The sequence below is a fragment of the Zootoca vivipara genome, chromosome 4, assembly GCF_965207765.1.
Source record: "Zootoca vivipara chromosome 4, rZooViv2.hap1.1, whole genome shotgun sequence".
Lineage (NCBI taxonomy): Eukaryota > Metazoa > Chordata > Lepidosauria > Squamata > Lacertidae > Zootoca > Zootoca vivipara.
Genome location: NC_142587.1, coordinates 26,077,229 through 26,089,631, shown reverse-complemented (window position 1 = coordinate 26,089,631; position 12,403 = coordinate 26,077,229). Strand labels below are relative to the sequence as shown.

At 43.0% G+C, this 12,403-nt stretch overlaps 1 protein-coding gene across 1 annotated transcript in view; it reads left to right on the top strand.

Annotated features, from left to right (window-relative positions):
• The window catches only part of RASA3 (RAS p21 protein activator 3), a 113,024-nt gene that overhangs the window by 62,289 nt on the left and 38,332 nt on the right, over window positions 1-12,403 (top strand). The window contains exon 5 of the mRNA XM_035114870.3: window positions 7,335-7,411. Within this exon, the coding sequence (XP_034970761.1) occupies window positions 7,335-7,411 (77 nt within the window). The remainder of the gene's footprint in view (window positions 1-7,334; window positions 7,412-12,403) is intronic.

Here is a 12,403-nt window from a genome sequence, read left to right as displayed (position 1 = left end):
AGCAATATCCTACCACTTTAAACAGCCATGTTTCCCCCCCCCAGGAATCCTGGGAGCGGTAGTTCGTTAAGGGTCTTGAGAGTTATTAGGACACCCCTGTTACCCTCCCAAAGCTACAATTCCCAGAGTCACCTTGGGAGAAGGGGATAGATCCTTAAACTGCTCTGATAATTATAGCTTTGTGAGGGGAAGAGGGGGTCTCCTAAAATCTCTCAGCACCCTTAACAAACTACAGTTCCCAAGAGTCTTGCGGGGAGCCATGACAGTTTAAAGTAGTGTAATACCGCTTTAAATATATAGTGAAGATGGAACCTATTACTGTTCTGACTGAGGTAAATGGCATGGAAATAAGGGGTGGGGCATGCTGAGATGTAGATGAAAAGATATTGGGAGAAGGGGGGGCCTTGATCTATCTCTACTCTCCAGTGATGGCTCATTGTGTGTTTTCTCTAAGGAAGCAATCAAAATGGTTCATCTTGGTAGTCTTGCCATTTTTTTTACTCAGGATCAAGAGAGAGCAACTTCTTCTTCTTCCTCTTCCTCTTCTTCTTCCTTCATATTGCACCCCACATAGCATTGTATAGTTGGGAGAGAACCCTAAGGATCATCTACTCCAGGCATCCCCAAACTTCGGCCCTCCAGATGTTTTGGACTACAATTCCCATCTTCCCCGACCACTGGTCCTGTTAGCTAGGGGTCATGGGAGTTGTAGACCAAAACATCTGGAGGGCCGCAGTTTGGGAATGCCTGATCTACTCCAACCCTGTGGAATGCAGAAAACTCAACCCACCAAGTATTTGAAGGCAGGTGTATCACATAATCCTCTACTGAGACATTAATCGTTCCCTCCCTTGTAAGAGTGGAGTCCAAGGCCTTAGCTGGTGTCAACAGCTACTTGAACTGTATATGTAGCTTCTTTGAACCAACAGTTTGCAAACGAACTTCAACAGTTGTCGTAGACCACAACTGAGATGATTGCCCCATGTCACTGCAGTATCTTTGTATGTCAATGCAGCACCATGGCCCAAAGGAAACTCTCCTTTAACCACACAGCAATTGTCAGCTAAAGGCTAAACTGGAAGGGGGGGGAAGTCTTATAATTTCTGTGGCTCAGCACAACAACTGTTGGATGAGAAAGATGCTGTTTGCAAGTCTAGTAACCGGATACATAGCCCTCCAACATTTCAGATGAAAATAACCACCCTATTTTCATACTTTCTGAGCCCCACCCTCTCCACAATTACACATCACTCGAAGGGTATTTACCACCTAGTTCTGCTCTGTGTTCATTTATTCAGCAACACTCAAGTGGCTTTGCAACGAGCACCTAAGATCAGAAATGGCATGTGAATATTATTGGTTTCTTCCAGGTTAAGGGACTTGCCGTAGGTTCCAGGATCACCAAAATCCACTGAGCTGGATTGACAAGGCTTCTCCACTACTCTTGAGCTGTTGCAATGCCAAGACAGATGTGGGGGAAAGGGGAATTATACTGGAACTCAACCAAGTCTCCTATTATATTATTGTGGAGAAACTAGTAAAATGTGGGCTATATGATGTTATTGCTAGGTAGATTTGTTGCTGTTTGACTGACCAAACCTAAAGAGTACTCCCCAATGCTTACTCATCAACCTGGGAAAGTGACTAGTGAGGTACTGAACCCCAAGGCATTCAACATCTTTATAAAAGACTTGGATGAAGGAATTGAGGGGGTGCTCATCAAATTGCGGACAACACCAAACTGGGAGGGGTAGCTCTAGACAGCATCTTAAAAAGCAGAAACATCACCTTGCCGACAAAGGTCCGTATAGTTAAAGCTATGGCTTTCCCAGTAGTGATGAATGGAAGTGAGAGCTGGACCATAAAGAAGGCTGATCGCCAAAGAATTGATGCTTTTGAATTATGGTGCTGGAGGAGACTCTTGAGAGTCCCATGGACTGCAAGAAGATCAAACCTATCCATTCTTAAGGAAATCAGCCCTGAGTGGTCACTGGAAGGACAGATCCTGAAGCTGAGGCTCCAGTACTTTGGCCACCTCATGACAAGAGAAGACTCCCTGGGAAAGACCCTGATGCTGGGAAAGATTGAGGGCACAAGGAGAAGGGGACGACAGAGGATGAGATGGTTGGACAGTGTTCTCGAAGCTACCAACATGAGTTTGACCAAACTGCGGGAGGCAGTGGAAGACAGGAGTGCCTGGCGTGCTCTGGTCCATGGGGTCACGAAGAGTCGGGCATGACTAAACGACTAAACAACAACAACAAAGCTCTAATACCTCAGAAGATAGATTGAATCATGATTCATGAACAGACTGGAGAACTGGCCCAAACTTAACAAAATGAATTTCAATAAGGACAAATGTAAAGTTCTGCACTTAGCGGGAATAATCAGGTGTACATATATAGGATGGGAGACACCTGGCTTGCCAGCACATATGAAAAAAGATCTAGGCGGTCTTAGTAGACCACATGAGTCAGCATTGTGATGCAGCAGGGGGGGAATGCTAGTGCAGTTCTAGGCTGCATCAGCAGAAGTATAGTGCCCAGTTAATGGGAAGTAATAGTGCCACTCTATTTTGCCTTGGCCAGTCTCCACCTGGAATACTGTGTCCAGGTTTGGGCACCACAGTGTAAAGACAGATATCAACAAGCTCGAATGTGTGCATAGGAGGGCAACCAAGATGATCAAGGGCCTGGAAACCAAGCCTTATGAGGAACTGTTGAGAGAGTTGGGTATGTTTAGCCTGGAGATGAGAAGACTGAGGTGATATGAGAGCTATCCTCAAATATCTAAGGGCTGCTAGATGGAAGATGGAGCAAGCTTGCTTTCTGCTGCTCCAGAGGGCAGGACCCGAACCAGTGGACTCAAGTTACGAAAAAGGAGGCAAGAGAAATGAAATTCATTGCACTATGCAATTTAACCTATATCTTTCACGTGTCTTCAGGAACAAAAAAACTATGCAGCACCTTATTTTATGGATTCGTAGTAGCAGTTGCATCATTGCAATAATGTCAGTAAAAATCAGTAGTACGGTATTACAGCTAATCCAAGCTTTTGAGGTTACTGTATCACAAGGCAGTGGTCATGAGGAAGAGTTGGCAGTACATGTGTCAAATTATCATTGTGCTTCCTCCCCTATTCCATACTTTCTTTAAACAACGCACCGCCATCATTATTTGGAACAGGGAGTCATCAAGTGCGTGCATTGCCTGGCTATGACAGTCAGTTCCTGGTTTTGCCTGGGGAGACCAATCACATGTGTTTCCAGGCAACACCTATTGTTTTTTTTCACTTATTGTAATGCCCTTAAAAAAATAAACAAATGCCGAGCTTACCATAGCTTGAAGAGTCATTGATTTATCAAGGGCTCTGGCTGGCGGCAGGAGTGAGGATGTTAGTTTTTTTGTGATTTCTCCCTTTCTCTTCCAGCACCTCATGTCACCTCCCACACTGTTCTGGAAGGTTCCCCAACTCTTCAGAGCAGACTTGAATGAAACAGGGGGCTGAAGGAGAAAATTGGCGGAAAATGGTTGTCTTCTATCTCTGTGGATCCAAACCATTGTATGCAATTGATCCAGTCAGAATAGAATAGAATGGAATAAATGAACCATCCCAGACCTTGTGGTCTTCATCAGAGGTCCTTCTCTGTGTGTCCTACCTTAGGGAGGTGTGGAGGATAAGTCACATGAGAATAGGCTTTTTCATCAGTGGCTTTCCTTAGGAAGATGCACCTGGCACCATCTTTGTCTGTCTTCAGGCTCATTTTGTTTACCCAGGCCTTTGGCTAATTAACACTGCCTCCTCAGGTAGTGAGTGGTCTTTTAGTGGGGTGGGTAAGACTTGTTCTAATTAACATGTTTCTGGGTGAGCATTTTATGTATTTTTTAATTGCACATTGCTTTGAATTTTTCTGATCTTAGATATCCTTTATGTGCTGCATGTTATCTTGTCAAGTCGTTTTGTATAAAGTGGTCGATTAATGTAATGAATAATTTTGACTTGATACAGTTTACTTTGCTTTAAGTGTTGTAGATGTAATTTTGTTTAGTTTTCCCCCCTTTACTATCTTAAAGCATATATACATTTATATGATTCTGGTCTAGCTGATGACTGTTTATCTAGCTCTACATGTGCTTGAGATTGGGCCGATCAATCAAAAAATACATTTTTCATTTATAAATGTAAACATTTTTGGATGACCTGGTTATGAAGTAAATTTGCAAAGCAATCTGCTGTTCTCTAGTACTCTGGAGGCAGTTTGAATCAGAGCACCCATGAGAAAATTATTTAATGGTCCCTTGTGTTTTCCCTAAGGGCATAATTGACATGGTTAGGAGCATGCTGTTTACACAGGAGTAGCATTTAGTGCACAACACATCCAAACATATTATTGCAATAAGGATGCTTTTAAAGTAAATCCACACCTGGGTTCTGCAACTGGAAGTAATTGAGTATTTCAAGAATAATTATTTTATTGTTATGCCATAGCACTTCAGTTGCCTTCAAGAGTATTCTTATTGCATAAATACACTTGATTCTATTTAGAAAGCTGCAAGAAGGAATCACCACCCCAAGGCACAGTGCTTAGAGCAGTGTTTTTCAAACTTGGGCCCTTGGCTGTTGTTGGACTACAACTCCCATCATCCTTGACCACTGGTTCTGCTAGCAAGGATGATGGGAGTTGTAGTCCAACAACAGCTAGGGACCCAGGTTTGAGAAACACTGGATGTGAGAGGATATGCTTACATTATGTGTAACAGTGCAAGTGAAAAGCAGTTGCTGTGAGCCTGAAAGACCATAGTTCAGATTCTTAGCCATATACGGTCAGTGGTTCCCAATTGGTGGTTCGCGGATTCCAGGGGGTCTGCCTAACCCACCCAGGGGCTCTGTGGCACCAGTCACATAAAATAAAATTAAAAAACTCCTACCATAGAGATATTGACATTTTCAAAAGTAGGGGGTCCATGGCTTGGCTTTTGAAAAACGGGTTCTGCAGTAGATAATTAATTGGGAACCACTGCCATAGGTGACCTTGGGGGGGGGACACAATCACTAGCTCTTCCCCACCATTCATCCTTGTGAGTTCCAGCTCAACTGACTTGATCCATGTCTCCCAAACAAACATGTAGATGGAACTTGGTTATCCACCAGCTTCCACTCATTCCAAATATTCCAACACAGTCCTTAACTCAAAATAGGTTTAGAAATGTGCATTATAAGAAAATATACAGTTAGAAACAATAATAAGTTCAGAAATGTGTAGTTTGAGAGAAAATACGCTTAAAATGCGAATTTAAATGTAGACATATTTTTTGGCTTTTTTTAAAAAAAGAATTGCACAGGTAGGCACAGAAATAGTCTGAAACAGATTTATGAGTGAACACATGCAGAAGCAGAGTGTTTGTGCATCTGCAATAATAAGATTAACAGGGACGCGGGTGGCGCTGTGGGTTAAACCACAGAGCCTAGGGCTTCCCGATCAGAAGGTCGGCGGTTCGGATCCCCGCGAAGGGGCGAGCTCCCGTTGCTCAGTCCCAGCTCCTGCCAACCTAGCAGTTCGAAAGCACGTCAAAGTGAAAGTAGATAAATAGAGGTACCGCTACAGCGGGAAGGTAAACGGCATTTCTGTGTGCTGCTCTGGTTCGCCAGAAGCGGCTTTGTCATGCTGGCCACATGACAAACTGTCTGCAGACAAACGCCAGCTTCCTTGGCCAATAACGCGAGATGAGCGCCGCAACCCCAGAATCGGTCACGACTGGACCTAATGGTCAGGGGTCCCTTTACCTTTAATAATAAGATTGCCTCCCTAACAAGTCTGTGGAATAGATTTCTAAGATGTTGTATGTGAAAGACTCTGTGCAATGGAAATGGATGCATAAATGCAAAGCTTTGTTTGAAACTCTCAGCTCAATGTGAACATGCCAGTAACTGTGCTTGAATGAAACACAGCAGTTCAAAACCATACGTTGTGGTAAAAATGTTTTTTGGTTTGCTACCAAAAATAGCTGTGTATCAAATTTCCTCTGCTCTTGATACAATGTCTCATTAGGGAAATATGTCTCTCCGTTATTCATTTCGCCATCCTTCCTCCTTGTAATAGGCAATCGGAGGAGAGGGCAAAGCATTATAATCATCTAATGCATTTCTGTAAATTTGGATGGCGAACTTGACACATGGCTGCCATTTTCAGTTACAATCATGAGTTTTCAATAACGTTTGTTTTTCGCTTCTGGCAACTCTATCATTAACTGGTTTTTTTCCGGGTGAACCCAAATCATTTCAGCCCACATCTGTGTGTGCATTTAGTTGTTGACCTTAAGAACTTGACATGTGGCAGCTTTTTAAATTTTATATTTCCTAGTTTGTGTTTGTAGGGGGAATAAGTTCTAGAGCAGGGGTCAGCAGGGGGCCGGTCCACTGTCCCTCAGACCTAATGGAGGCCGGACTATTTGGGGGGGGGGGAATGAATTCCTATGCTGCACAAATAACCCAGAGATGTATTTTAAATAAAAGCACACATTCTACTCACATTAAAAACACCAGGCAGGCCCCACAAAAAACCCAGAGATTCATTTTAAATAAAAGGGCACATTCTACTCATGTGAAAACACACTGATACCTGGACCGTCCGCAGGCCAGATTGAGAAGGTGATTGGGCCGGATCCGCCTCCCCCCGGGCTTTAGTTTGCCTACCCATGTTCTAGCTCCAGAGTCTCCAAAAACAGTCTTCTCGAGTGCGATCATTTTTATTATTATCTGCTACAATAGCAAGCTTGAACCTTTTCTAGAATAAATCTTCTCGTTCTCTGCTGATCTTAGAACACGCATCTCGACATATAAATGGTATCCTTTAAACTGCATCTTTTGATTTTTCTTCCTTCTAAAAAAAGCCCGGTTCCTTTTCTCTCTGACTCATCATTATATTGGTCTTTTGGAAATCCATTACTGTGACTGGTTCTATAGTTACAACCTACTGCGTAGCGTTTACATGTGCTCAGCAGCCCTCATGCGCCACTTATTTGGACTGGGGCAAATGCATCAAAACAAGAGTCTGCTTCATTCCAGACAAGGATCTGCGTCAGATCAGCAAAGTTGTGAAATCAGTACTAATACAGTAAATCAAATATAGCATGCTTCATATAGGAATAACCCAGAGTGCCTGTCTGCGTAGCTATCACAATATCCTCTGCTCACCAACACAAGGCATATATGCTGTGTATATCATGAGACTCTTGGGGGAAACTTACTTGGAAACAGTTAACAATGCCTGGTTGTTTTAAGAATTACAATACTGATATGCAATTTTTATAATGCTTTGCTATTTTATATTCCAGGGCAAGGTCCATTTAGAACTGAGGCTGAGTGAAGTCATAACAGACACTGGGGTCATTTGCCATAAGCTCGCTACACGGTAAGACTGGTACTGATCCATATCTACAATTTTGTAATATTCACTTACAACAACTGTGAACCGATGCGAGTTTATTGTATGTAAAATATAAATAGGAATATCGAATCTGAAGACTCTACTTCTGTGATCTCAATAGGGCTTTCATCTAGTCTTTTGCAACACACAGAAAACTGCTCCCCTTTTCGGGGGGGGGGACTGCGTTGCGGGCGGCGACCCAGGACCTCCCAGTGACCCGGCTGTGGGCGGAGGGATGCTGTCCATGTCATTAGAACTCCCAGCCACTGCATCACGCCCCCTAGCTGACCAATTGGGTTAGCCGGGGGTGGTGGTGGCCACGTGGCATTTAAACCGCAGCACAGCTGGGGAGGGCAGCCTCCATTCGTCTCCTCTGTCGGATCTGCAAGCTGCTGCTTCAACCACCTCTGAGAACTTGCTAATGCCTTTAGACTTCTGTGGCTTCGGCTCTTCCTTCAGCTTGCTTCCCTTAACAGCGAGCGACAGCGAGGCTACAGGGCACAATCAGCCTGCGTTGAAAGACTGGGCAGCCAGGGACCTGGTATTGTTGTGGTGTGTGAGAGGTGTGCTTGCTGGGGTGGTTGTTGTGAGACTGGCAAGAAACCATCTACTGCATGACCATCAGAGTTTGGGCTAGCCGAAAGGACATGTTTGAAAAACCTGTCTGCTGCTCATGAGTACAGTACTTGAACTTTCTTCATACGTCATATTTTGCAGGGATATATTTTAAGTTAACAAACTTTTAAAAGTCAACTTAAATTACCTGCGTCAATTCTTGATGCCCTGCAAATTTTACAACCTGCAATAGATGGAAGATATCCTTGAACCCGTCATATTAACATGTACACACTTCACTATAAACTGAGTAGTGATGCAACTTAGCACAAACAACACTATTGCAAAGGAATATTAACGGCCAGTGTTCCCATGCCCTCTACCTTTAAAAACACTGAGGACATACAGAGCCTGTCTGCAGTGTTGAAAATGTGACAAAATTGACCATAACTGCGATCACAGACTCTCTCTTTTTAAAATCATAGACAATTTAAACACTAAAGTGTTAATTGGGCTGATTCATTAACTGCATGTTTTAAAAAGTGGATTCATAATATTTCATTTTAAAATGAGTGTTGCCTTCTGCATGCAAAAACCATTGGTACTGCCATAGTTTGAAAACAAGCAATATGCTTTGTGGCTTCCCAAGAAAGTGGTTTGCCTATGAAAGTTTTGCCTTGCGTTTTTGACAGCAATTGATGCTTGTAAGGATATTTTTACTTGGTCATCTATAGCAAATGTGAGTCATTCTCTTTAGTGACCAGGCAACACAGTTTTTATGACTGCCTTTTTGTTGAAGGTGTGGAGAATAGCATAAGCATGTATCAGCCGATGAGCTGGCAAAATTTTTGTGAGGTGGTAGGTTTTTGGGACTTACTTGCAAGGTAGTAATTCAGATTGGTGGGCAGATTGATTGGCCAACTACAAGGAAAAATGCATGACATTGTTGCTAACCTTATAGACTCAAATAATCATAAACTCACACCTTTAAATTCAGATAATCTCTTCTCTAGTACAAAAGAATGGAGCCACGAATGATCCTTCCTCTCTCACACCCCCTTTTCCCCAGCTGCTATGTTCAGTTCCCATTGTTTTAATGATGAGCATTTGAAATCTGACAAAAATGAGTTGAAGGTTCTGTTCAGACCCATATTTATGCATCCTTGAAATCTTGGGTACCGTTCACTGGGTACTTTTTGTGTATGAGCCAGATCAGAAGGGGTGCGAGAGCACAGATGTTCTAATGCACTGCTGCTATTCATTACAGTGAGACTTCGAGTCAGTTTGTTTCTATATATTTTTATGCTGGAAGTATATCTTAGGCAGGATTATGAGGTATTCTTTGAATCTGAAGCAGGGGAAAATGTCTGAGATGAACACCATAGATACCTTGAATCCTGAACTAGGGAGCTCTTATCAGTGACTGTGTCAAGCAGCCCATTTTTCAGTTCCTCACTAGCTGTCAGGAACAAAGAGATGAGACTCCAGGGCAGCTTCCTTTTCCTGTGGAGGGCCTTTCCGTTCTTTTATTTGATCTTCAGCTGATTTGAGCATTCCTTTCCTGCTGTGAATGGCCTGTAAAGTGGCTCAATGGCCCTTTTACTTCATATCGTGGGTGTAAAAGTCTAGAAGAGATAATGGGAGCCCAGGGAAGATAAGCTTTAAAAGACAACTACAGGAAGACAGGATATATAATAAGATCAGGACCCCTCAGCACAGCAGTGCAAAGCTGGGGTGGGAAACCTCCGGCTCTCCAGATGTGGACTCCCAGCAGCCCCAGTCTATTTGGGAAGAAAGGAAGCAAAGATAAGCACACTTGAATGAGCTGGCATCAGAATGAACTGCAGCATAGAAATGCTCAAATAGCTCCCACAAGTTTTGATGTTTCCTGCATTGAAGGGGGTTGGACTAGATCAGTGTTTCTCAACCAGTGTGCCTCCAGATGTTTTGGGACTACAACTTCCATCATCCCTAGCTAGCAAGACCAGTGGTCAGGAATGATGGGAGTTGTAGTCCCAAAACATCTGGAGGCACACTGGTTGAGAAACACTGGACTAGATGACCCTTGGGGGTCTCTTCCAACTCTACAATTCTAGTGCATTTCCCAGACCTTCATTTACGGCTCTCTCTGACCTTTTGGTGTTCTAGCACACAGTTCTTGGGGGGAGAAGTTCCATGGCTCAATGTTAGAGCAAATGTTTTGCATGCAGAAGATTGCAGGTTCAATCCAGCTTCTTTTAAGTGGTGCTAATAAAGGCCCCTTTCTGAAACCCCTAGAGAGTGACTGGCAGTCATTGTAGAAAATACTGAGCAAGGTGAGCCCAGCGAGTCTGATTTGCTACACGGCAACTTCCAACATTCCTAGTACACGTCACTGAGCAACTGAATTGTTGCATACATGCTGTTAAGCGCTTCCGGGACTCAGTGTGATATTGCGACAGGTGAGAACAATTTTCATAAAGCCTTAGCAGTGAGCTAAAACAAAAGGCAGGATTTCAGCTTTCGCAGACAGTAATGTCATCTCTTGGCCCCTCCATCTCTGTGTCTCCAAATCAGCACATGCATTTTGGCCTAAATAGTTAAGCTGTTGTTGTTTGAGCCCTGAGGCAGTGCTGGCTTCTAACAGATGCCACAGATTTCCGCACACATCTCACTTCAACAGCGATTATGAGGTGAAAAAGCATTAGTGTTGATGGAAAGTTAACCCTAAAACAGACGTGGTTGACCTGCCTTCTATTCCCAACGCTACCTAATAAAAGGCCCCTCCTAAATACTTTTTGAAACATAAACCCGAGAGCTTGCCTGAAGATAATTCTCAAGTATAAAACACTTGCTGTACTGGAAATTGGTGTAGAAATTGTTAAAATAAGAATTTATAAGGAGAACCTGGATGGCACTGGCCAGGGATGGGGAACCTGTTGCCTTACAGATGTTGTGAGATTCCCAGTTTAGTCCCAGCCAGTATGGCCACTGGTCATGGAAGATGGGAGTTGTAGTTCAACATCTGGTTCCTCTCACTGCGTTCCATTATAAATCATCTTTAGTAATTTCTAAATCTTACATAATCTCTAAATTTTACTTAATATAAACTTATTTCTATACCTTTTAATTCTTAATACTTTACATTCCCAACAATATCCTTTCTTTCTACTCAATTATACCTAATTCTAACAATACTCATCTCTCACCATTGTATTAACTACAACCTCTTTGTATCTCCCTCACTTCCATTAATTCTATTCTATTATACGCTTATTCTTTAAATAAACTTTAAATTTCTTCCAATCTTCTTCCACTGCTTCTTCACTCCGGTCCCGAAGTCTCCCGGTCAACTCAGCCAGTTCCATATATTCAGTCAACTTCTACCAGTCCAGTACTCTTAACATAGGAACACTGCCAAATGCATCTGCAAAACTGGTGAACGGCCTTCTCCTTTTGCCTGTCCCCAGCATCTGATATTTAGAGATACACTGGATGTGAAGCCATTCCATTGCCCTACCATGACAAATAAAAGCCTGTTGATACCGTAGATCAGTCTATCCCTGAGAAGCTTGGTTCGAATGGAACCTGACACATGTGCCCTGAGACCATGTGTTTATGCTGACTGCCCTCAGAGCAGGGTCTTGATGACAGTGCATTTGAAGCAGCCAGTGGCCAAGGTGATGGGAAGTTGTAGTTCAGCAACACCCAGTGGACCAGATACTTCCCACACATGTGCTAAGGCAAATCTTGGCTTTGCTCAGGCCTGCTGTGGCAGCAAAATGGTCTGAAGAGGAGCAAAGTGGCCACAAACTCCTTTCTTTGATACCGCATGTGTGTGGTCTCACTTCTGTAGTGTTTGCTCCCAAGTGTACGTAAGATTACAGCCTTGATGATTTCCCCCCCCCAAAAAATCATCTTTATTCGTTTCTTTTAATTTACATTCATAAGGTAAAGGTAAAGGGACCCCTGGCCATTAGGTCCAGTCGTGACCGACTCTGGGGTTGCGCGCTCATCTCACATTATTGGCCGAGGGAGCCGGCGTACAGCTTCCAGGTCATGTGGCCAGCATGACAAAGCCACTTCTGGCAAACCAGAGCAGCACATGGAAACGCCGTTTACCTTCCCGCTGTAGCGGTTCCTATTTATCTACTTGCATTTTGACGTGCTTTAGAACTGCTAGGTTGGCATAGAATCACATTATAACATCTCAGTTCTCTTATGGCTAAACATGTATTTATAAATAATAATAATAATAATAATAATAATAATAATAATAATAATAATAGGAAGAAGAACAAAAACAAAAATTTGTGCTTAATCGCTTGGTTAATTCGTATTCCTTTTATACTTGACTTCCCTCCCCTTCTTACTTGGGTCCTCAGTTTTACTTATTTGAATGCCTCTCTTAACACGTCTATGAGTTTGTTTTCCTGTTTTTCC